At 47.0% G+C, this 21100-nt stretch overlaps 1 protein-coding gene across 3 annotated transcripts in view; it reads right to left on the bottom strand.

The window, feature by feature from the left end:
- RAPGEF3 (Rap guanine nucleotide exchange factor 3) overlaps positions 1-21100 on the bottom strand; it is a 52428-nt gene that overhangs the window by 20077 nt on the left and 11251 nt on the right. The window contains exons 1-9 of one of the 3 annotated variants that reach the window (XM_028721205.2): positions 20375-21056; positions 11116-11169; positions 8099-8205; positions 7070-7191; positions 6197-6359; positions 5338-5422; positions 4012-4072; positions 2598-2674; positions 1233-1379 (exon numbers count right to left, since the gene is read on the bottom strand). In XM_028721205.2, the coding sequence (XP_028577038.2) occupies positions 1233-1379; positions 2598-2674; positions 4012-4072; positions 5338-5422; positions 6197-6359; positions 7070-7191; positions 8099-8205; positions 11116-11169; positions 20375-20440 (882 nt within the window). In that variant the 5' untranslated portion in view covers positions 20441-21056. Of the gene's footprint in view, positions 1-1232; positions 1380-2597; positions 2675-4011; positions 4073-5337; positions 5423-6196; positions 6360-7069; positions 7192-8098; positions 8206-11115; positions 11170-20374; positions 21057-21100 lie in introns of those variants that run through there. The other 2 variants (XM_028721204.2, XM_077923728.1) reach the window with 2 other exon arrangements.

Below are 21100 nucleotides of genomic sequence, written 5' to 3'. Positions count from 1 at the left end.
AATGGTGTAAAGCAGGGAAAGAGGCCTAGAATTCTAGTTCTATGCTATATCTGCTGTGAGAGATTGCAGTCAAATCCAACAATGCATATTCTTGCTAGTTAGTAAGTTGAGGGGCAAATAACCACAGAGCTGTATTGCTGATAGGCAAAGACTCAGACCATGGAAATGTAATGGGTAGAGGGGGCTCTGTGTGATGTTATTTCCCCCTCCTCTCCTGGGGGACAAGGAACATACAGAATTTCCTCTTTCCTCCTCTCTCTCTCTTCCTTCGTCAAGTCATGAGGGCAGACATGCCCTCTGCTTGTTCCAGTAACAGGCATACGTCTGAAGCTGTTTTTACTGTAAATATACCATGTTTTTCACTCTATAAGACGCACCAGACCACAAGATACACCTAGTTTTTGGAGGAGGAAAAAAAGAAAAAAAAATTCTGAATCTCAGAAGCCAGAACAGCAAGATGGATTGCTACGCAGTGAAAGCAGCAATCCCTCTTGCTGTTCTGGCTTCTGGGATAGCTGCGCAGCCTGCATTCGCTCCATAAGACGCACACACATTTCCCCTTACTTTTTAGGAGGGAAAAAGTGAGTCTTATAGAGCAAAAAATACGGTAAGTATTTTACCTGCATAGTTTTTACTGCTGCTGTAGCTGAGAACCAATGCAAGACCTCGTGTAAGTAAATCATATCTGAAGCTTACTTTTCAGTCTGGGTGAATGAATAGGGGGAGTCAGCTTGCTTCACAGCTGGACACAATTAAAAGAAGGCTTTGCAGACTATTCCTATATGCATACATTTTTGCATTACACTGATAAAATGGAAGCATGCGGAGGAAGACCAGCCAGGAATGGGCAAATGCCCAGTTGAAACAGAGTGACTGGTCATTTGCAACCTGCCCTTCACAATGGATCCCTGCTCAGGTGCCTAAGGGAAAGCAAGGCTGCTTCTGGAAAGGACAGGATAATAAACAACCAGGCTTTGCAGGTGGGATGTAGGGACTTCAAAGCAAGGAGCTTAGTGTACAGAGGAAAGGAGAACATTCAGGCACAGACGTGTGGCAGAAGTCCTGGAGAAACTGCTGGTAACTTCATTTATTGCTGCCTCCTGATCCCTTAATGCCCTCAAATTCCTTACATTTGAGACAAAATTCCTTCCCAGGGCAAACTATTGAGCACTGAAAACTGTCAGAGAATGGAAGGACCCCAGCCTCCATGTGTGACCCAACTCCTGGCCCACCTTGAGGATGCGATTGAAGTCCCGTTTGTCCACACGCAGAAAGTGGCAGCTGTCTTCACGGAGGATGATGGTGGCTGCACGGGGGGCATCATTCACCAGCGCCAGCTGCCCAAAGTCATCACCCTCGTGCAGAGTGGACACTAAGCCCTGAAAAGTGAGTGCGCCACGTCCGTTACTGCTCCAAGGGACATTTCCATGGCAAATACGGGGGACCCTGCTGAGGGCAACTGAATACCAAGGCCACTCACCAATTCTCCCTTATTTTCCCTCCCCTCGCTGCTGTCACCACCACCCCTCGCAGTAGGCTTATTTTTGTTCTCTGACTGGCAAAGCATCTACGTCTCAGGGCAGCCACTCCTGGTGGGCAGGGGCTCTTCAGGGTTTCATGCAGGTGTCCTTTCCAGACTCAACTCGGGACTTTTGGGGTGCAACGCATGCAGTCTCGCTAAAGCTGAGGCTGCTGACTCATAGGCTGGGCATTGTTTGGGGGGTTTGGGCAGTGGGGGTGGGGATGGGGATTGTTGCTGTTACTGATGTTTTTTATTTTAGATCTTACGATTTATGTGGAATTCATTTCTACTTGGCTGTGTACTTTTGGATGTTTTATTTGTTGTTTATGACCATTTTTGATATGTTTGTGGTTACATATTTTTCTCCATGTTTCAAGCTGCCTTGAGAATGGTTTCAACCATGGAAAGGTGGCATACAAATAAAATTATGTGACTTTGTAACTTGTAAAGTAGCACTCTCTGTGTTGGCAGCTAAGAAGATCAGGAGGAAGGAACTAGATAAAATAGCAGTCAACTGCAAAGGGGATTCGGATATTTAATTTGGCACATTTTACTAGAGAATCTTCTGCTATTCCATTTTATGCAACAAACAATCATAGTAGTTGTGACCGTGGTTTATGTGTAGTGTCTGACGATTTTATGGTTATTGCTGTTTTTCCTTTTGTTATTTTTCTGAATGATGCCATGGCCTATGGCTAGCGCAATAAAAGTCTATGATGATGATGAAATAAAATTATGTATGTATATATGTAGATATATGAACCACAGTCCTCCCCCAAAGGTATGTTGACTGACTGAGTTATTTTTCAAAAGAACACCAGAGGGAGAGCCGGATCAGCATATTAAATATGACAAGCAAGGTGTTCATACTACCGTGAAACTTTGGGACAAACAAGTACATTATATTGTATACAAATGTAATCTGATCTAAAAGCATCAATATATGACAAGAAACATCTACGTAAATAGATTTCTCTTAGTCCAGATGTGGATATAAAATTTCCTACACACACACCAAACTTAACCCCAAGCTGACCCTTTCCATGTGAAGTCTACAGAGATTAAACATACAAACCTTGTCATGTGTGACAACGTTGACTGATCCCTTCCAGATGATGTACCAGGAGGTGCCCTTGTCCCCTTGGCTGAACACTGGAGGGGGAAAATCCTTCGCATCAGTGCTATGGGACTTATGCTTTGAGACACATGCAAAATGAGTGCCCAGGGGCACAGACCAGCCTTCCCCAATGTGCTTGGGACTACAACTCCTATCTGCCCCAGCCAGAATGGCCATGCTGACTGGAGCCAATGGGAATTATAGTCTGAAACATCTGGTCGTCACAGCAGGGCAGGGAAAGAAGCACAGGCAACATGTTAGAGGCAAAGGAGGAAATGATCAGCTTGGGCTAGGGTGGGGTGGGGGGCACAGGAACAAGCGGGCAAAGCAAGAAGAACAGGTTCTCAAGGGAGCCTTCAAAAGAGCTGCCACAGGGAATTGGAAAGGAGGAAGATAAATAGATAGGAAGTTTTCCTTCTGAATTGCACAGGGTAGAAGATTGCTGTGTGTCACTTTTGACCCTCTCAAAAGTCACTGGGATGATGGCACAGCAACAACACACAAGACCCATCCCCATTCCAAAGACTACTGCAATGCACTCTCTGTGGGACTTTCCTTGCGCCTGATCTGGATATAAAACTTCTACTCAAAGTTCAAAGTGTTATTATTACTATATAAAGCCCTTAACAGCATGGACCAGTTTACCTATGCGATCGTCTTGCCCCCCTGAACACCCACTCAACTGCTTCCATCTGCAGAACTGGTACTGTTACAGGTGCCACATAATTAATACTCAATCCACATTTGTAAGGAATTGATGCCTTAGTGTGGCAGCATCCCATTTTGGAACTCCCTGCCTAATGACAGCAGGCAGGAGCCTTCACTGGACTCTTTTTCAGTGCCTTGACAGGCAAGCCAATCAAGACAGGCAGAATGCTGACATATCTTAATTTGGTATTTAGCTTATCGTTGGTTTTAATTATTTTTTGGAGGTTTTAAATTGTTGCTTTTCACTGATAATTTTATTGTTTTGCTCTTTTTTGTAAACTGTGCTGAGGTTTAACTACAATCAAGAAGTGTATAAATATTGTGAAATAAATAAACAAGCCATCTTATAGTGGCTGCAAGATACTGCTCCTTGATAGTGTTTGCCTGGTTGAAATGTGTCCTTCAACTCTGATGATCCACATTGATAGCTGGGTGGAAGGCAGAAAAGTGTGTGTGTAGAAAATAGCTCTTTGCACAAAGGTAAATCTGACATTCCTTGCTCTGACCACTTTTGCCTCGGGCACCACCCACCGCTGCCATGTGGCCCCAAGAAGGTCACTGAGATGAGACCATGGCCCTCAGACTGAGCTATGGGCATGCTTGCAGGAAGTCAAGAGAAGAGCTAGGCTGAAAGTGACTAAACCATTGCCAGCCAGTTACTCACACACAGTTCCAGCCTTTGCATGGGATTCGAACAGCAGGACAGCAGCCAGTTCCCTCTTCACCTGTGGCAGGAGGGAGACAAGCAATGAGCTTGCCCTAGAAAACCACTTGCACAAAGAGCCGAGGCAGAACATAACTTTGGTGATTAAAGGTGTTGGCCACACTGGCAGAGGAAGGGGGGGAGTGCACCACCCCCGACAGCATGATCCTGGTGGGGTTGCATTGCGGCTGCCCCCCCCCATGCTGGGCGCCATGCCCCCGCAGGCAGTGTGCCATGCCCCCAGGATGCACGCCAGCCCCCCCCCCCGGTGCCAGAGCATGAAGCTCCGCCACTGGTTGGCCAAGCAGGAAGCAAGTTCATAGAAGGTACACATGCATAAAAGCTTCTGGGGAGGGAACATCCACACCTGGGTCAGCACAGTTCTGATTACTACATACTATTCATACTAGTTAATAGCTATACTCCTCCGTAATCTTGGTGGTTCTTAAAGAGAAGTCCACCTAGAAGCTCATTTATGTATACTAAATTATAGTCAACAAAAAAAATGTCGTGATGCATATTTCTTAACATCAGCATATGGTGCTATATTTGTCAAATTTTGCTAATAATGCTGGATGACAAAGTTCTGGTTACCAGAAACCCCTGGTGGTGGTGAACTGCTCACCACCTAATCTTATTTGTGGACTTAACAGCCAGCTGCCATTCTTTCGTTTTTGATTTCTGGACTGTGCTTAGACTGCTTTGCATGTTCAGATTGACACAGCTCTCCTCCTCTAAATCACCCATCAAATACAGTCCATTAAGTCACTCAAGCATACTGAGTTCAGAACTGAAGAAAAGGGGACTCTTGATGCAATGGCTCTGTGTGTGTGTGTGTGTGTGTGTGTGTGTGTGTGTTGGAAATATGTGAGCAGAGAAAACAAGCAGACTGAAGTATTTAGAAAACTTGACAGGTGCCCATTCTAAAAGTAGCATCATAAATTCTTTACATCTAGTGTAAGATAGGTAGAGTGAACAGCAAACACCCCCCCCCCTCCTAATGTGCATGAATTTTCACCCCCTACATCTGTATAGGAGATGGATCCAGTCTGACGCAGGCTCAGGCAGCAGGTGGGCAGGTTTGAAGTGACTGACAAATGAATGGAAGCAACCAGGTGGAAATAGGACAAATCTGCTAGATAGGTTCATCCTATCAAATGGAACAGCTAATGGCGGCGGGGGGGGATTTGTTTGGCCATCCCATTGGTTTCCCTTCCTAGCCATCCATTACTCATGGCATTCAAATTAAAGATGGGCCAAATGAGGCAGAATCTGACCGTTACTTACAGAACTGGAGAGATGGGCGACAGCTTTGATGTGCAGCAGCTCCTCAAAGATCAGTGCAAGCTCCTCATCTGTGCGCTGGCCAGGGCTGGAGGAGAGTGTCCAGGTAAGGCACACATATGTCAGGTTCTCCTGTCGCTTTACAGCACTCACCACCACCGCATCCTCATCCCCAAGACAGTGTGCATTACCCTGGCTCCTTCAAAGCGAAGGATGTGAATTCATGGCATAAACCTCCTTGTTTCTTCTGATCATGGGGAAGGACAAGGAAGAGAGCAAACTACCAATGCAGCAACAGGGCGTCCTTAACCTCCATCATATCCTCTGGCACGAGGGCCAGACGCCAGGCAGCTTGGCTACAATCATGAGGTTGAGAAATTCACTTTTAAAGTTAGGAAGAGCCTGCTAGAACAGGCCAGTGGGCTATGTAATCCAGGATCCTGTTCTCACAGGGGCCAATCACTTGCTGAATCAGATCTTATCAGATGTGCATAAAATCCAAAGAGAGATTTTCCTTAACCCTGCGTCAATTCAGCACGTAATATCAGATTTTTGTAAAGCATAACTGCGAACAACGAGAAAAGCTCTCAGACCCAGGGGAATTAATCAGCAAAGAACAGCATCAAAATACAGGTCAAGCAAAAGTGTGGATGAGTCCCTAGAAAGGCAGGATTTAAATAAAGCGAATGAATAAAATAATCAAGGAAACAATATATACATTTCTTTCTATCTATCATCTATCCACCTGCACTTTCGTTCACTAATAAACAGAAATGGCTTTGCTGTTCTATCAGCAGCAAAGCCTTAAACCTTCCACATTTCCTCCCTGCCTGCCACACTGTAGCTCAGTCCTCACACTCACGGTTTGTGCAAGATGGTGGTGAGCAAGGCGGTAGGGCCCAGTTGGGTGAGCAATGCCAGTGCCTCCAGGAGCTCCTCCCCATCCCGGTCTTCAGCGCTTGGCTCCAGGGCCACGAAGCGGAAGAACTGGGTGTCGCGATCCTGGAAATAGCTCTCCTGTCGCACTGCACAGGGAAGGCGGGTGAAAGCAGGATGAGAGTAAGAGAGCACAAGGGGATGGGGAGGGAACCTGTGCTCCTCCGGGAACTATTGGACGATACCTCCCATCACCCCTGATTGCTGGCTATGTTGGCTGGGGCTGATGGGAGCTGTAGTCATCAGCTACTGGAAGGTCACAGCTTCCCTGCCCTTAGAAGAAGCCAACAGAAGATGTGAAGAGCCCCCTGCCAACATATCAGCTCCCAGTTGCGTCGCCTCTTATAGCTTTCCCTTTCTCCCTGTGACAGGCAGCTATCTGGACAGTGAAGGAGTGCAAAGTGGCATTACAGCTGCTGGGTAAGACCAGTGGGCACACAAAGAAACAGAGGGTGAGGGGTCCTTGGAGAGCACCCAATCCAGCCCCCTTCTCCAGTGGCAGACCTTGGGGTCTCAAATATCAGCAGTGCCCTGTGCAATGCCAAAATTCGGTGCCCCCCAAGGCTTTCCCTGCTCTCTTCTGCTGAATCGGAGCAAAGAGCAATCTGCAGAAAACCCAAACTGCTGTTTGTGTCGATTCAGCAGTTCAGATTGGGTTTTGCTGGGGGAAACAGCAGGGCAAAAAACAAAAGTGCTCTGACATGGACCGGCTTGGTTAAGTAGCATTGTGAGCAGTGCCTAACGAGCAGCGGGATCCTGAGACTGTTATGGCCCCCCTTCTTTCCTCTGGTTGTCTCACCATGAGCCAAGACTCCTTCGTCCACCAGCACCTGGCAGAGTCCAAGGGCCTGACTGCGCGTCTGTACAGAAAACTCTGCGCTGAGCAGCGCATCCACCAGCTCCTTCCCAGAACAGCACTGCCTGGAAGGGAGACACCAAACAGAGTTCATGGGAAGAATTCCCACAATCTGCAGCAGAGCTAGATGAGCAAGTTCTGAACTTCAGATTGGATTTCCAGTTTTAAAGCTCTAGATCTCCCCTCTGCTCCCCCTCCCCCTTTCCTTGGTTTTGGGGGTTTCATCTTTTGGTTGTCTGGAAAGGACAAAAATTTCTGGAACTCATTGGCCACTGTCTTTAAGGACAATTCATGGGGGGGGGGGGAAGGGTCTTTCCAGTGGCAATTTAGTCATGTATAGCCTCCAAGTTCAGAGGCAGAATGCCCTCCTTACCTACCTGTAACTATTGCCATCACGTCCTATTTATGGTTTCCCAAAGCTGGTCATTCTGGGAATGGGTTTGCTCGACTAACTCAGGGATGGGGGACCTGCAGGCCTCCAGATGTTGTCGGACTCCAAGTCCCATCAACCCCAGCCAGCATGATCAATGGTTAGGGATGACCAGAGTTGTGCTCCAGCAATATCTGAAAGGCCAAGTTCCCTATCCCAGGACCAGCTGGGCTTTCAGTACAGGATGAATAGGGACATTAGGTTGGTCCAGCCAGCACGGTGTTGTCTACTCTGACTGGCAGAGGCTCTCCAGGGTCTCAGGCAGAGAAAGGTATTTCTCGCCTCTTGTTAACTGATCCTTTTAGAAGCTGCAACCTTCTGCTGTAGAAGGCAGGACTGCAGCAATAGCTTCCCAGCCGCAGAGTCACTACCATTTACTGGGGATGGGGGAACACTGACACTGACTTTGGGAAAAATTTCAGGGGCAGCTAGTTGGTTCACTCGCAAGAGCCCCCCGCCCCTAAAGGAAGCAGCATGCCCACAGACCCTGCAGCTCACTAGCTGCCCCTGACTCCTTCTAAGAGGGACAGGTATATGCACACCTGTAAAGCCGGAGGTGGTGCTTGTGATCGCGGATTAGGTCCGGGTACAAGATGACCAGATGTGCACAGAGGAGCCTCCCTGCTCTCTGAATTTTGTTCGATGAAGCCTGTGAAAGAATATGGCAAGAGCTTGCTTGCTTGCTACATTTGTACCAGACAGCCATTCCACCAACCAGTGTTCCAGGATGGCAAATGTGACCATTTCAAACACAACAAAACAAATGCAGGAACAATTAAATACAAGTATTTATGCACCTATTTATTTGCAGCATGGGTGGGGAACCTCTCTATTGCATGAAGGGGGGGAATCACATTAATTGCTCTGCCCACTTTGGTTCTGGCTCTGTGCACCATTGGCATGTGGCCCTTGGAAGGTTGCCCAGAAGGGAATGTGGCTCTTGGCATGAAAAGGTCCCCTGCCCCTTATTCATGGCATTTCTATGCTGCTCCACAACACAGAGCACCCGTGTGGCATAGCGGTTGGTTGGTTTGTTTTTGCTCAACACACAACAAAAAGGACAAAATAAACCATAGTGAGAATACCATCAGTCGCACCTTACATAGAAAATTAATATAAATTTCATAATCCATAAACTGTAATGGTGTCTTCTTTTAAACCCGACTTCCCATCTACTCCATAAATCAAATTACCATTCTTTGCTGCCAATACATGTTATTACTGTCATCTCAAATCACTTCAAAATATGTTAAATCATATAACTAGTGAACAATACTGCTGGAATTATTCAAATGCTGCTACAGATTTTAAGTCAGTATTATTAATTTTCAAATATATTTTAAATACTTCCCATTTTGAAATGAATTCTTTCCTTTGTTTTTTTAATTTTTCAGATAGGCTATCTAATTCAGCATAGTCAATCATTTTTTGGACCCACTCTTGTCTTGAGAGAACTTTTTCACTTTTCCACATTGTAGCTACAAGAACCCTCGCTGCCACTGTTGCGTAGAGAAAAATATCATTAATTCTTTTAGGAAAGTCCATATCAATAATACCCAGTAAGTATGCCCTCTGGCTTGAAGTTAAAATCATGAGGACTACAAGTGGCGTAGTGGTTACTGTGCAGGAGAAGGACCTGGGAGACCAGGGTTCAAATCCCCACCCAGCCATGAAGCTCACTGGGTGACCTTGGCCCAGTCACTGTATCTCAGCCTAACCCACCTCACAGGATGAAATGGGGAGGAGAAGTATGTCTGCCACCTTCAGCTTTTTGGAAGGATGGTGGGATAGGATAGGATAGGATAGGATAGGATAGGAAGAAATCATAGTAGCTTTCAGAAAATAAGACAAAACTTTCAAAACCACCAAAGTTAAAGCACCAATTTTAAAATGGAGAGACCTGTGCCATATAGTTATTTAAAAGGCCTGGGTGAACAGAAAGGCTTTCATCTGGCACTGAAAAGACCACAAAGATGGAGCCAGTGAGCCTCCCTGGGAAGGCTGCTCCATAACTGGGGTGCCACTACTAAAAAGGCCCTCTCCCTGGTGATTATGGTCTTTGCTTCATTTGGGGAAGCACTCAAGAGTAAGAAAAATATTGAAAAGACAGATAAAACAATAAAAAACACTGAATGCAACCAGTTAAAACCAATTACACTATATTCACAAGGCAACCTGTGAGTCAAAGCTTTGCATAAATGGGAATGTATTTGCTTGGCAGCAGAAGATGAGAGACAGGGCTAGCCAGGCTTCCCCGCTCAGGGTCCCGCCAAAGGCACTGGGATAGCGAACCTCCTGGCTCAGTCTCCAGATACTCAATATCTGGAAAGCCCAAAACTAATTTTGGATTTGGGGGAAAGCAGGGAGGAGAGGAAAGGGATGTTATGCATAGTTGAATAAGTTGTCGTTTGCAGAATAATAAATATGCATGAACAATTGTGTCATATTTATAAACACTTGACCTCCAAAGTCAGATATTTTTGTCTCTGGTTCTTTTCAGCCTTCCACTCACTGTTTCATAGAAGCTCAAAGGTTCAGTCCTAAGATATCATCAGTATGGGCCTGTTCTTGTTTCCATTGAATACAGAACTTCCTTTTAAAAGCTGATTATTTTGAAGGGAGAATACATGGAAACAGGTTCGTTTTAAACTCCTCTGTCAATTTGGTTTTAAAATCTGATTTTCTTCCAACTTGCATCCTGGCTACGATGATTGGCTCTCAGCCAGACACGGATCACAGGCTTCCAATATATATCCCCTTTGACTGCCCCCAGCACTTCACAAACATGGCCTTGTTTCAATAATCACAACCACCTTCTGAAGTAGGTGAGTGTTAGCTTCCCTCATATGTGGGGGCAGGACTGAGTCTGAGAGAGTGGTTTGCCTAGGGACACGTGGCAGATCCTTGTCCAGAACTGAGACTTGAAGAAAGGGCTTTCTGATTTCGCAGTCATAAGAACGTAAGAATAGCCTGCTGGCCCATCTTGTCCAGCATCCTGTTCTCACAGATGCCAGCTAGATGCCTGTCGGAGGCCAGGGAGCAGAAGATGAGCCCCAGAGCCCTCTCACCCCCTGTGCTTTCCAGCAACTGGAACTGGCAGTTGTGATCTTCACAAACATGAGGACTAGGAACTTTTTTAAATATAAAAAAATGCAAATAGAGTTTTGTAGCTTCAAATTCCATGGGATAGACAAGCCTTTTCTACAGCTACACCTACATCATGTAACACCTTGCCCCTTGAGGTTCTTATACTTTTCAGGCTTTTGCTGCACCACCGTGTACTAATGTGATTTTAGTGTGCAAAAGCTCCCATGAATGTGGCATAAACCTCAGAAAGGTGGGATGGAAATCTATAATAATAATAATAATAATAATAATAATAATAATAATAATAATAATAATTAATGCTTGCACACATCCCTGAAATACATACACAGACCTGTGTGAAAGGAAACACATCATACCACAAGCCTGTTAGCCCGTTGGGGGGGGGAGTAACCACCCCCACTTTTAGGCTGTGCTTCCTTTGCCCCTGTCAAGACGGCTGTTTGATATTTACCTGCTTTAGGCTGTGGCCAGGCACTAACGCTGATTCGGTGTCTGGAAGAGGGGTCTGGAAAACAAAAAGATCAAGGACATTTCCTTAGTCCATTTACAAAGTGAGGAAGGGGCTGTCGGTTGCGTGTGTTAGCCCAGTACGCAGCCCAGTGCAGAAGCAGGCAGTCATCCTCCCTTGCAAAGGAAGTGGTTCCTCATCCCTGCAAGAGAGAACCTGTGCGGGGGGGGGGGGAGTTACCAGGCTGACCAGATGTCACATGTTAGGCACCCACTGAGCCACAGCACATCCGAAGGGAAGAAACGCCATGCCGTGCCACAACCCATGCCCCCAAGCCTTCAACAAAGGAAAACAGGTCTCTTTGTCTGACCTTCATTGGGCAAAAAGCGGCAGAGTTTGGTAGCCAAGTCTACTGTGGCCAGAATGCTAATGGGAGTTGGCTCTGGGGTGGGAAACATGTGGCTTTCCAGATATTGCTGGACCACATCTCCCACCATCCCTGACCATTCCCCATGCTGGTTGGGGCCATTGGGACTAGGAGTCCAGCAACATCTGGAGGTGCCACAGGTTAGCTACTCCTGAGCTAGGAAGTCTGTTCACACAATGTTGAGTAGGACTTCCCACATGAATTTAAGCCCCATCACATGATTACACCTGGTGTGGAATTGTGAGAAGTAGCATAATGGCACGATGGTTGAGATTCACTAAAGGAGAACTGCTCAGAATGATAATAGTGTGCAAACTGATAACTTAAGATGCCTGAGGCAAAGGTAGCAGATGACACCTGAATATGCAACCTGCCTCCATTAAAAATAAATTAAAGGTCCAAAGGGATACAAAAGTTTTGCCTGTTTTGATCTGTTTGAGCTGTGATGGTGGCCCCTTCACATACATACGCATCAGTTGATAGGCATCATGTGATACTGCTCTCGTCATGTGATGAGCATGCAGGTGCAAACTCATCCTGAGACCCACAGCAAAGTTTGCCCCACCCAAGGAGAAGCGGAAGGCAAGGGAGCTACACCCCTTTCTGAAAATCAGCATGCAGCAGAAACTCACACAGAGTAAGAAAATAGTTGTCAGATGTTGGCCTTGTGACAAATGGTTGGCTGGAGATTAGCTGTGCTCTGGGTGTGGTTGGTGGGAATGAGTTTTATATGTAAAAGATTAATAAGGATGCCTTTGGGAGATGTTACTGTGGGGGAAAAGTATTGTCTCAGAAATTTCATTTAGTTGCCAATGATGCTTTATATGTGGATTTTTTTACTGCATTTTAGCATTTGATTCTTACTTGTAACCAGTGCTATTTTTCTAGAAAAAGAGGTGCTGGAACTCACCATGAAGACCTCCCTTGTTCTCTTAGAATGGCAACAGCGCTCACCTGAGAGATGGTGGAGCTGAGTTCCAGCAAGTTCCAGCTGAAAAAAAGGCCTCCTTGTAACTCTTTTGTTAAGAGAATATTTTGTTTACCTGCTAATCAGGCTGCTTTAAATGTGAATCTTATTGCATTTGATTTTCTTCTGAAATTTTATATTTTTCCAATTTGTCATGTTCTATTTGATGTTTTAAGATAGGCTGTAAAACCACTTGGATATTTTTTAGAACCGTGTAGAGGTAGAGAAATGATTTAAATAAGTACATAAATAAAGATTATACTTTTAAATAAACGTATCTGAAGCTTTATGCAGAATCTACAGAGATCCCCCCCCCCCGAAATGTAAATCAGTATAAAAATGATTTAAATAAATGGTTTATTTTCTACTTACTTTAATAGACATATTTGCAGGGACCAGCCTTAAGCACAGCCAGACCTACAATGAGGTAATGTGAGGCAGCTAGCCCAAGAAGCAGATTCTGTGTTCCATTACAGATGGAACTTCCTACAAATGAACCAGATTTGCTACAGAACACAAACACAACTCTAGTTCAAGTGTTTGCTTGGCCAGAAAGCTCTGGAATTTGGAGTGGTATCATGATAGAGCCCACAGAAATATTTCAGCCTTTGAGAGGTTTGCCAAGTTACCAATAGTTTCTTGAGAAACTGCCCAGCACAGAGAATACAGCGCAAGTCCCAAGAAGCATCTCTCCTGGCCTGAGATAGAGTAACACTAAACAATATTCAAAATGGAGGGAAACATCCAGAGAGACAGAGGCAGGACTCTCAGAGCTCATTTCTGATGAGAATACAGGCACAGGAAAGGGTACTCTGCCCCTAAATGCAACCAGATCAGCCCCAAATGCACGACCTACTTGTCCATATCTCATTCAGTTACAGAACAATCCTCACTGTGTCTCCTGAATTTCAATTGTGACAAGGGGAGACACCAGAAGCACATCTTCAGCATCCCAAATGCACATTGCATGAGCATGTGCCCACCCACTTGTGAAGCCTGCCGGGCTCCTCCTGCAAAGCAAGCTTCCACTGGAGTGGGGCTGACAGTGGGAGGTGCCTCACTATTCTGCTGTGACACTCACCCAGGGGCATATGGGCTGTTACCTCCCTGTCCTTATGCGCTGCCTCTTGTAGCTTTAGCAATGTGTGTGCATGCCCTTCTCCCTGCCCCACAACCAGTGGGAAAGAAGTTTGGGTCTCTGTGTTTCTAGGCTTGGGGTGGCACATGCCTGTGGTGAGACTTCTGGCACTCAGGAGCTGCACACTGCTTACCATCCTCCCTGGGGCTGTGCTGATCCCCACCCCCAGCCAGTATCAGGGAATATCTGAACCACCGTCCTTGAGAGCACATGTGCGTCTGTGCAGCTGTACTGACCATCCCCTTCTCAGTGAGTGATAGCTAGTAGGAAAGGATAAACAAGCATGACAGGGTAGATTTGAACCAGTGACCTCTCTGGTATGTTTGTGCCTGCTTTGCAAACTGCACCACAGAATCCCTTTGCCTGTTGCAGCTTCCTACTTTTGGATCCTGTCCTGCGGGGGGGGGGGGGGATGTTCTGTGCGATGGAGATTTCACCCTGCGACTCCTGAGCATGCTGGTGGAAGATCCCTTGGCCACTGCCTGGTTCTCTGCTTTGTTTGTGCTCTGCGGGGCATGGCAATGTGATACGACGCTCCTCCAGCTCAGCCTCCAGAGGTCAGCTCCCTCCAAGCACATACTGCTGTCCTTGGATTGGTTGGCATAGGTGATATTTCCAGGGACACTGGAAGAATGTCTGCTACTTTTATGTAATTTCTCCGCCCCCAGGTTTACATCAGACACAGCAACTGTGATTCACCTAGCTGAGATTCTTGCATTGCAACAGCAATTCTGGCATTGCAGGGGGTTGGACTAGATGACCGCAGGGTGCCTTCCCAACTCTGCAATTCTTATTCTGCAAACTGCTCTGCCAGCATAGCACCAGAGTACCTCTCTCCTCATCTGCAAAACTCGCCTGTCAAGTATGATGCTTGGAGCACTTCCAGCTACTGTAACCTCAGGGGTGATGGGAAGGTGCTCTGCACATGCTCTTAAGACAAGGACAGAGAACCTCAGCTTGAGGGCTAACGGAGCTCTCCATGCCCTTTTCCAGCCTTCAGGAGTCTGCCCAGGCCACACAGAGAGACAGACTCTGCTCCATGTCCTCCTCAAGTGCCGCGGCACGGCTGCAGTGTGGTCTTAACAGGGATGGAGAAAGGTATGCTGAGAGGATGTGTGTGTGCAAAAACCTCTAGGTTTTGCGTGACAGGAATTTGGCCTATTGCACAAAGCTCAAAAACACATCCTTTTCTCCTCCCATTTTTACCTCTGATCCAGCCTACAACCAGCATGCGGCCCCCAGGAAGCTTTCCATAAAGGAATATGGCCCCTAGGCTGAAAAGCCCCCCTCCCCTGCTGCAAAACATTCTTTTATTTACCTGTGTTTATTCCAGGCCAGAGCTCAGACAGCAAACATGGGCTCCAGGGCTAAAACGCTAAGCCCGCCACACAGGGCCAGATTGAGGTTTGATGAGGCCCTAAACCAGTGTTTCCCAACCGGTGTTCCGCGGCACACTAGTGTGCCGTGAGACGTTCCCTGGTGTGCCGTGGGAGGGAGGCGGGCGAGTCGGGCGGCGAGAGGCGGGGCGGCGGCGGCGAGGATCCGCGTCGAGCCGGGGGCGGCTCCGCGGTGGTGGTGCCGAGGTTTCTCTCTCCATTCTCCCCTCACACACACACAGAGGAAATAACACAGGATCAGCTGACAGGACCCGGCCAATGGGGCGGCGGCGGGGCAGCGCGCGCAAAAGGGAGGAGCGCGAGACAGCGGACGAGGAGGCGGCCGGCATGTCCGGGCAGCAGCAGCAACAACAGCAGCAGCAGCAACTCCCGGCGACGGCTCCTCAAGCCCCGGGCAACCCTACTCCCTCACCGGCCTCGGCCGCCCTCCTGCTCCACCCGCCGCCGCCTCCCCCGCCGCCGCCGGCCACCTCAGCCCCGCCGCCGCCCCCTCCTCCGCCCGCTATCGCCGCCACCACCACAACAGCCGCCGCCGCCTCAGCTGGGCCCATGCCTGCCGGGAGCGGCGGTGGCAGCAGCAGCAGCAGCGCCCCGGCACTCTTCCCTCACGGCGGCAACCCGGCCCTGAACGAGCAGGAGAAGGAGCTCGTGAGTCCCTCCCGGCGTGACGCTGCGCGCTGACGTCACGGGGCTGTAATGGTGGTGTGCCTCGATATTTTTTTCATCAAACAAGTGTGCCTTTGCCCAAAAAAGGTTGGGAAACACTGCCCTAAACTACTGAAGGTAATGGGGCCCTTGATATATCCAGCTGTCCTTTGTCAACAACAAATTGTCACTGTTTTTTGTGTCGAATATATGCTATATGGTAATCTATGGACCTAATAGGTATCTAAAGCCATTTGCACATAACAAAATATGTATTTTATCAAAGTAATTTGTTTTTTATCTTATATTTTGGAAATGTACATCCACCTTTTTCCCCTTTAATTTTTTTTGGGGGGGGCTCCAAGAGAGTGGGGCCCTAAGCTATTGCTTGTTTAACTTATACGTAAATCCAGCACTGCCGCCACAGCACCAACGGGCCCTATTTTAGCACCTTTCTAAAATCAACGCATTTGTGATCAGAGGGAGTGGGCAGGCCATGCAGCAGAAATGCCCGGAGTCTCAGGAAGGCAGCCTCCCTTCCCAAGGTCTCTTGCCAGTTCTCCAGGACTCCTCCTTTCCCCAGCTGTGGAGTACAAACAGCACCCCGCCCCTTGGCCTGTTTACACGGCAAATATCACAAGGGCTGCCATCTGTCAGGAGCTGGAGAAATGCCTCCAGACTCAGCAGGTAAGGGAAGAAACACCTGAGAGGCTTCAGCAACCGAGCCCAGCAGGCAGGCAGCCAGCCAGCCAGCCAGCCAGCCAGGGAGGCCCCAAATTCTGCCAAAGCCTCATCACATTGCCTCGTTTGCAACCCAGAGATCAGAAGAGCTTGCCGATTCCAAAGTGAGACACCCAGAAGTCACCCTGCCTTTCCCTGAAGCAATATCCTTGCGCATCAAAAAGCATGCAGAAAAATAAATGGGTTCATCCCTAAGAGCTTAGCTAATTCATGCTGCTATCTTTCACCTGCCCAATAACAATTTAATAATAACAATTTAGACACAGGAAAGTAATGTGTAAAGCAGAGTGCATTTTGATGACCCCCAGACTTTGGAACTCCTTGCCCCCCCCCATCACTGGGGGTTTCCAAAAAACACGCAAAGGCGTACCTTTTCACCCAGGCTTTTAGGAATGTGCAATGATTTTTTCCTTTCTGCAAATGTTGTTATTGGTTGGTTTGTCGTTCTAATTGTTTATCTACTGCATTTTATTGTGTTCATGCCATTGTAATCTACTGGTCTTCAACTGTTGGGTCAGGGCCTGATCCAAGGTGGATTGTCACAGCAACAGCAGCAGCAGCAGCAACACCATGCAGATGTGACAGAAAAACTTAATTAATGGGTTCCAAATGCATGTTTGGGCTAAAGGTGAATCCCAGGTCTGAAAAGGTTGACTACTGTTGTTCTCAACCCTGACATCTTTGGTGAAGGGCTAGTAATAAATATGCTAAATATATGCATAGCTCCTCCCCATAGGTAGGGCCAGCTCCAGGTTTGAAGAGACTAGTACACTAGCTGGAGGGTCTCCTCTGTTGGTGGGTGGATCTCTGGAGGCAACAGTGCTCCAAGCAGCACAGTCTAACCTCAGGTTCACTTTCTCACAATGGCCTCAATGCAATGTTGCTTTGGGGGAAATTAAAACGGACGCTAGAGCCAGCCTCCTTGCTCTGCTTGGAGCATCAGAAAAAGGGGGTGGGGACTAAGGAAGCCCAAAGATGCCACGTTGTCCTGCTGATGTTTCTATCCCAGGCGAGGGCCTGGTTTGGAAAGAAATCTTAGCCTGACCTCCAATCTTCCCTTCAATACTCCAAATAATCAAAATCCTACCATTTATTACTTTCTAGGGTTTAGGGGGGGTCCCCCCAAATCTATAATGCATTTGACACTCTAGGGTGACATTAAACATGGATCCCAACTCTGAAAAGGGTGAAGACGGCTGATTGCTGTAATCACTGCAACTCCTTGTAATCACTGTAGCTCTGTTAAAGAAGCCTGCCTAATCTGCAATCTCAGAAGCTGTTACATCAGCAGGGCAGGCGTGCCAAGCATTCGTGCCAGGGGCCTTGTGCCGCCTCCTGCTTTGCCAAGATAATGTTGAAAAGGCGAGCGGATTAGGCCCAGAAGCACAGGTGAGTCAGCCTCCCAACTGATGTGCAGCTGGACCAGCCCTTTCCAAAGCTTATGAGCACCTTCACATTGGCCCATGCCACATATCTACCTGATAAATTAATCCACCCATGCACATGCTAGCGCTTATGTTAGTCCTCAGCATCTAGGGGGCAACATCTGCACTGCAGAGGAACTAACTCCTGTTTGAGGCTGAGATGATCAAAATTATTTACAGCATGTGGGACCTTCAACATAAGATTGCAGTGTAGCCTCACCATCTTGTGGAGTGCTCCTGTGCAAGCTTCCTGCCAACCAGACTGGCCCTTCTCTGCAACACTATTAGTTGTAAGGTGCTCAAGCAATGCATTCCATTCTATTCCCCAACAACGCTCCTTGCCAGGTTTTACACCCCCCCCCAAAAAAAATATACACTGGGTGTTCTGTGGTTAGTGGGTACTGAGCCTGCTCAGTCCTCACTGGGCCGTTTGTTGGCCCCTTAGCTTGTTTTTCCTGAAAAGCTTGGGGTTTGTTTTCTTTCTTATTACTGCCAGCCTTGGGCTGGTCAGGGCATGCTAATAAATTCCTCTTGTTTCTCAAAAACCCTGCTTTGGCTCCATTTTCGTCATCACTCACTACCTGAGTTTGCTATTAGAAGAAATAATATATTTTGGAGGCATGGAATAGACCTTAGCCACAAACAAAGTGTCAGGAGCTGGAGTCGGGAGCAGGTCAGAAATAAAACACTCAGTGTCAACTAAGTTAACTCTTTATTCAAACAAAAAAGCTCAGGCCTAGTGATCCCAGCAACTCTTCCCAGTAGGTCTTGTCCCAGTAAAGCAGTTGCAAGGACTGAAGTCCTTCCTACTGCTCTCTAAGGCTCCTCTCCTGGGTTCTTTCTGAGCAACCTGAGGCTCCTTCATCTTGTTTCTCTTTGCTCTGCCCTCTTCATTCCTCTCTGTGTTCTGGGAGACCAGTGGGGATAAGACCTGGTCACAGCAGGAAGGGAAGACCTCCCTGGCTTCTTCAGCAGCCTGCGTCATCTCTGTCCCTTCTCTCCAGCCTCCACTTCTGCCTCTGACTCTGGTCTGCTCTCTGCCACAGCCTCTTCCTGCTCACTAAACCCTGTTACCAACACCTCCTCCTCCCTGTCTTCTTCCGATTCTTCTGACCACACATTGTCATTCCACCGCCAGTCTCCTGGCTCTGAGCCTTCTTCCCCTGGGGGTTCCCCAGCTGTTGCCTCTCACCATTTCTCTGCATCCAGCAGGTCCATGACACAAAGCTGCTTTCCAGCAAGTTCTGTTGCCACAGAAGCCACTTTCTGCTGCCATAAATGAGCCAGTTTTGGTACAGGGAGTTCCATGTGATAAGACACCTAAGCTGCCCAGTCCTGTGGGCTCATAATGGGTAACAACAATTATAAAGCCTAAATATAAATCACTAATGAAAACCAGCTTTTTCTCAGTTATAACGCTAGCTGTTGAAAGCTTGCCACCCCAAAAAGTTCAGAATTAAAAGGGCAATTTTTGCACAGCTGAAATCAACCTAAAGGGAGGACACCTTAATCAGGCAATGGTATATTTCAAGTTTGATAACCCTTGTGTTCACTTTAGTTTATATATTATTTCCTGTGTTTTCTCCAAGGACCTCAAGATTAATAATAATAATAATAATAATAATAATAATAATAATAATAATAATAATAATTTATATCCTGTCCTCCCTGGCCAAAGCCGGGCTCAGAGTGGCTAACAACAGTAAAAATAGCACAATTTACATAAAATCACAGTCAATTAAATAAAACACATTCTAAAATCAATTCAGAATCAAATTAATAGCAATCATTGAGCTAGAGTTCGATGAGGATTACCAAAGGAGGGGGTCCGACTGTGCCTTGACCAAAGGCCTGGTGGAACAGCTCCGTCTTGCAGGCCCTGTGGAAAGATGTCAAGTCCCGCAGGGCCCTAGTTTCTTGTGACAGAGCGTTCCACCAGATCGGGGCCACGGCATATAGTGCTGTCATCCCCACATTTTATGAGAATTTGAACCTGGTCTTCTTGGTCTAATTCCACAAACAAACCACTACACCACAGTGCTAAAGAAGCATTTCACTTCTGTGAGGCTCACATGGATTTTCAGCGAAGATTAAGTCACATTTCATTACCACGCTAGAAAGATAAACCAGCATCTGCCCCCTTAATCATTTGCCATGAGGATGGAGCTGTGAAGGCCATCTGACCTGTGGCCCAACCGTGTTTGCTCTAGAACCACTGCAGTCACCAACAAACACCCAGCAGGGAAAACCATGGTAAACTGCAAGATAAGCCAACACTAATTTATTTCCAAACCTTATTGATCAGGTGTGATGAGGTGGGAGAGGAACTTTCAAAAGTAATTCCGCAGCAAAACAAAAGTAGCCAGTAATTATCAATGCACCATCAGTTACCCACTTTTTTCCAGCTGTGCCTTTAGGGCAAATCACCTGGAGGTATTTCTTTCCAAGGAAATAGCCGGATTTTAAATAGATATTTAGAATTCCAAGGGAGACAGAGAACGGCACCGTTTTCCCTCTCCTTACCTCGGGGTCAGGCAGGTGAATGCCTACTGAGACCATTGGAGCTGCAGGAAGGAGTCCAAGCTTCATAAAAGATGATGCAGGCTCTGCTATTTTGGAAGCAGCAGATCCTTCTCCACTGCCATATCCTGGAGATGTAGCATTTTACTCTGTAGCCACACATGCCAGACACCCTAGGGGCAAAGCTTGGCCAGAAGAGGACCAGTCTGACCTGTTTCTTAGCCAGACTGTTAGAAAAGCCTGGGATGAAGCTTCAGCAATTAACTCCCTCAGTCCTGTTTCCAAGCAGGAGGCGACTGCTTGCCAAGGAATTAAGAATCAGATCACTCTGTTTGGACATGTGGCCAAATTTAGTTGGCTACTGACTCAAAAATACACAAAAACCAAGCTCCCCACTCCTGGCTTACTAACAGTACATGTGAAAAGGATCTTGGGGACTTGCTTAACATGAGTCAACAGTGTGATGAAACAGCAAAAAAACCCTAATGCTATCATAGGCTGCATCAGCAGAAATATAGTGTCCAGATCAAGGGAAGTAATAGTTCCACTCTCTTCTGCCTTGGTCAGACCACACCTGGAATATGGTGGCCAATTTTGGGCACCACAATATAAGGAGGATGTTGACAAGCTGGAACATGTTCAGAGGAAGGTAACCAAGATGTTCAAGGGTCTAGAAACCAAGTCTTATGAGAAGCAGTTGAGTGAGTTGGGAATATTTAGCCTGGAAAA

The sequence above is a fragment of the Podarcis muralis genome, chromosome 2 (genome assembly GCF_964188315.1).
Source record: "Podarcis muralis chromosome 2, rPodMur119.hap1.1, whole genome shotgun sequence".
Taxonomy (NCBI): domain Eukaryota; kingdom Metazoa; phylum Chordata; class Lepidosauria; order Squamata; family Lacertidae; genus Podarcis; species Podarcis muralis.
The sequence above is the reverse complement of the archived record's forward strand: the minus strand, read 5'-3'. Positions and strand labels throughout refer to the sequence as shown.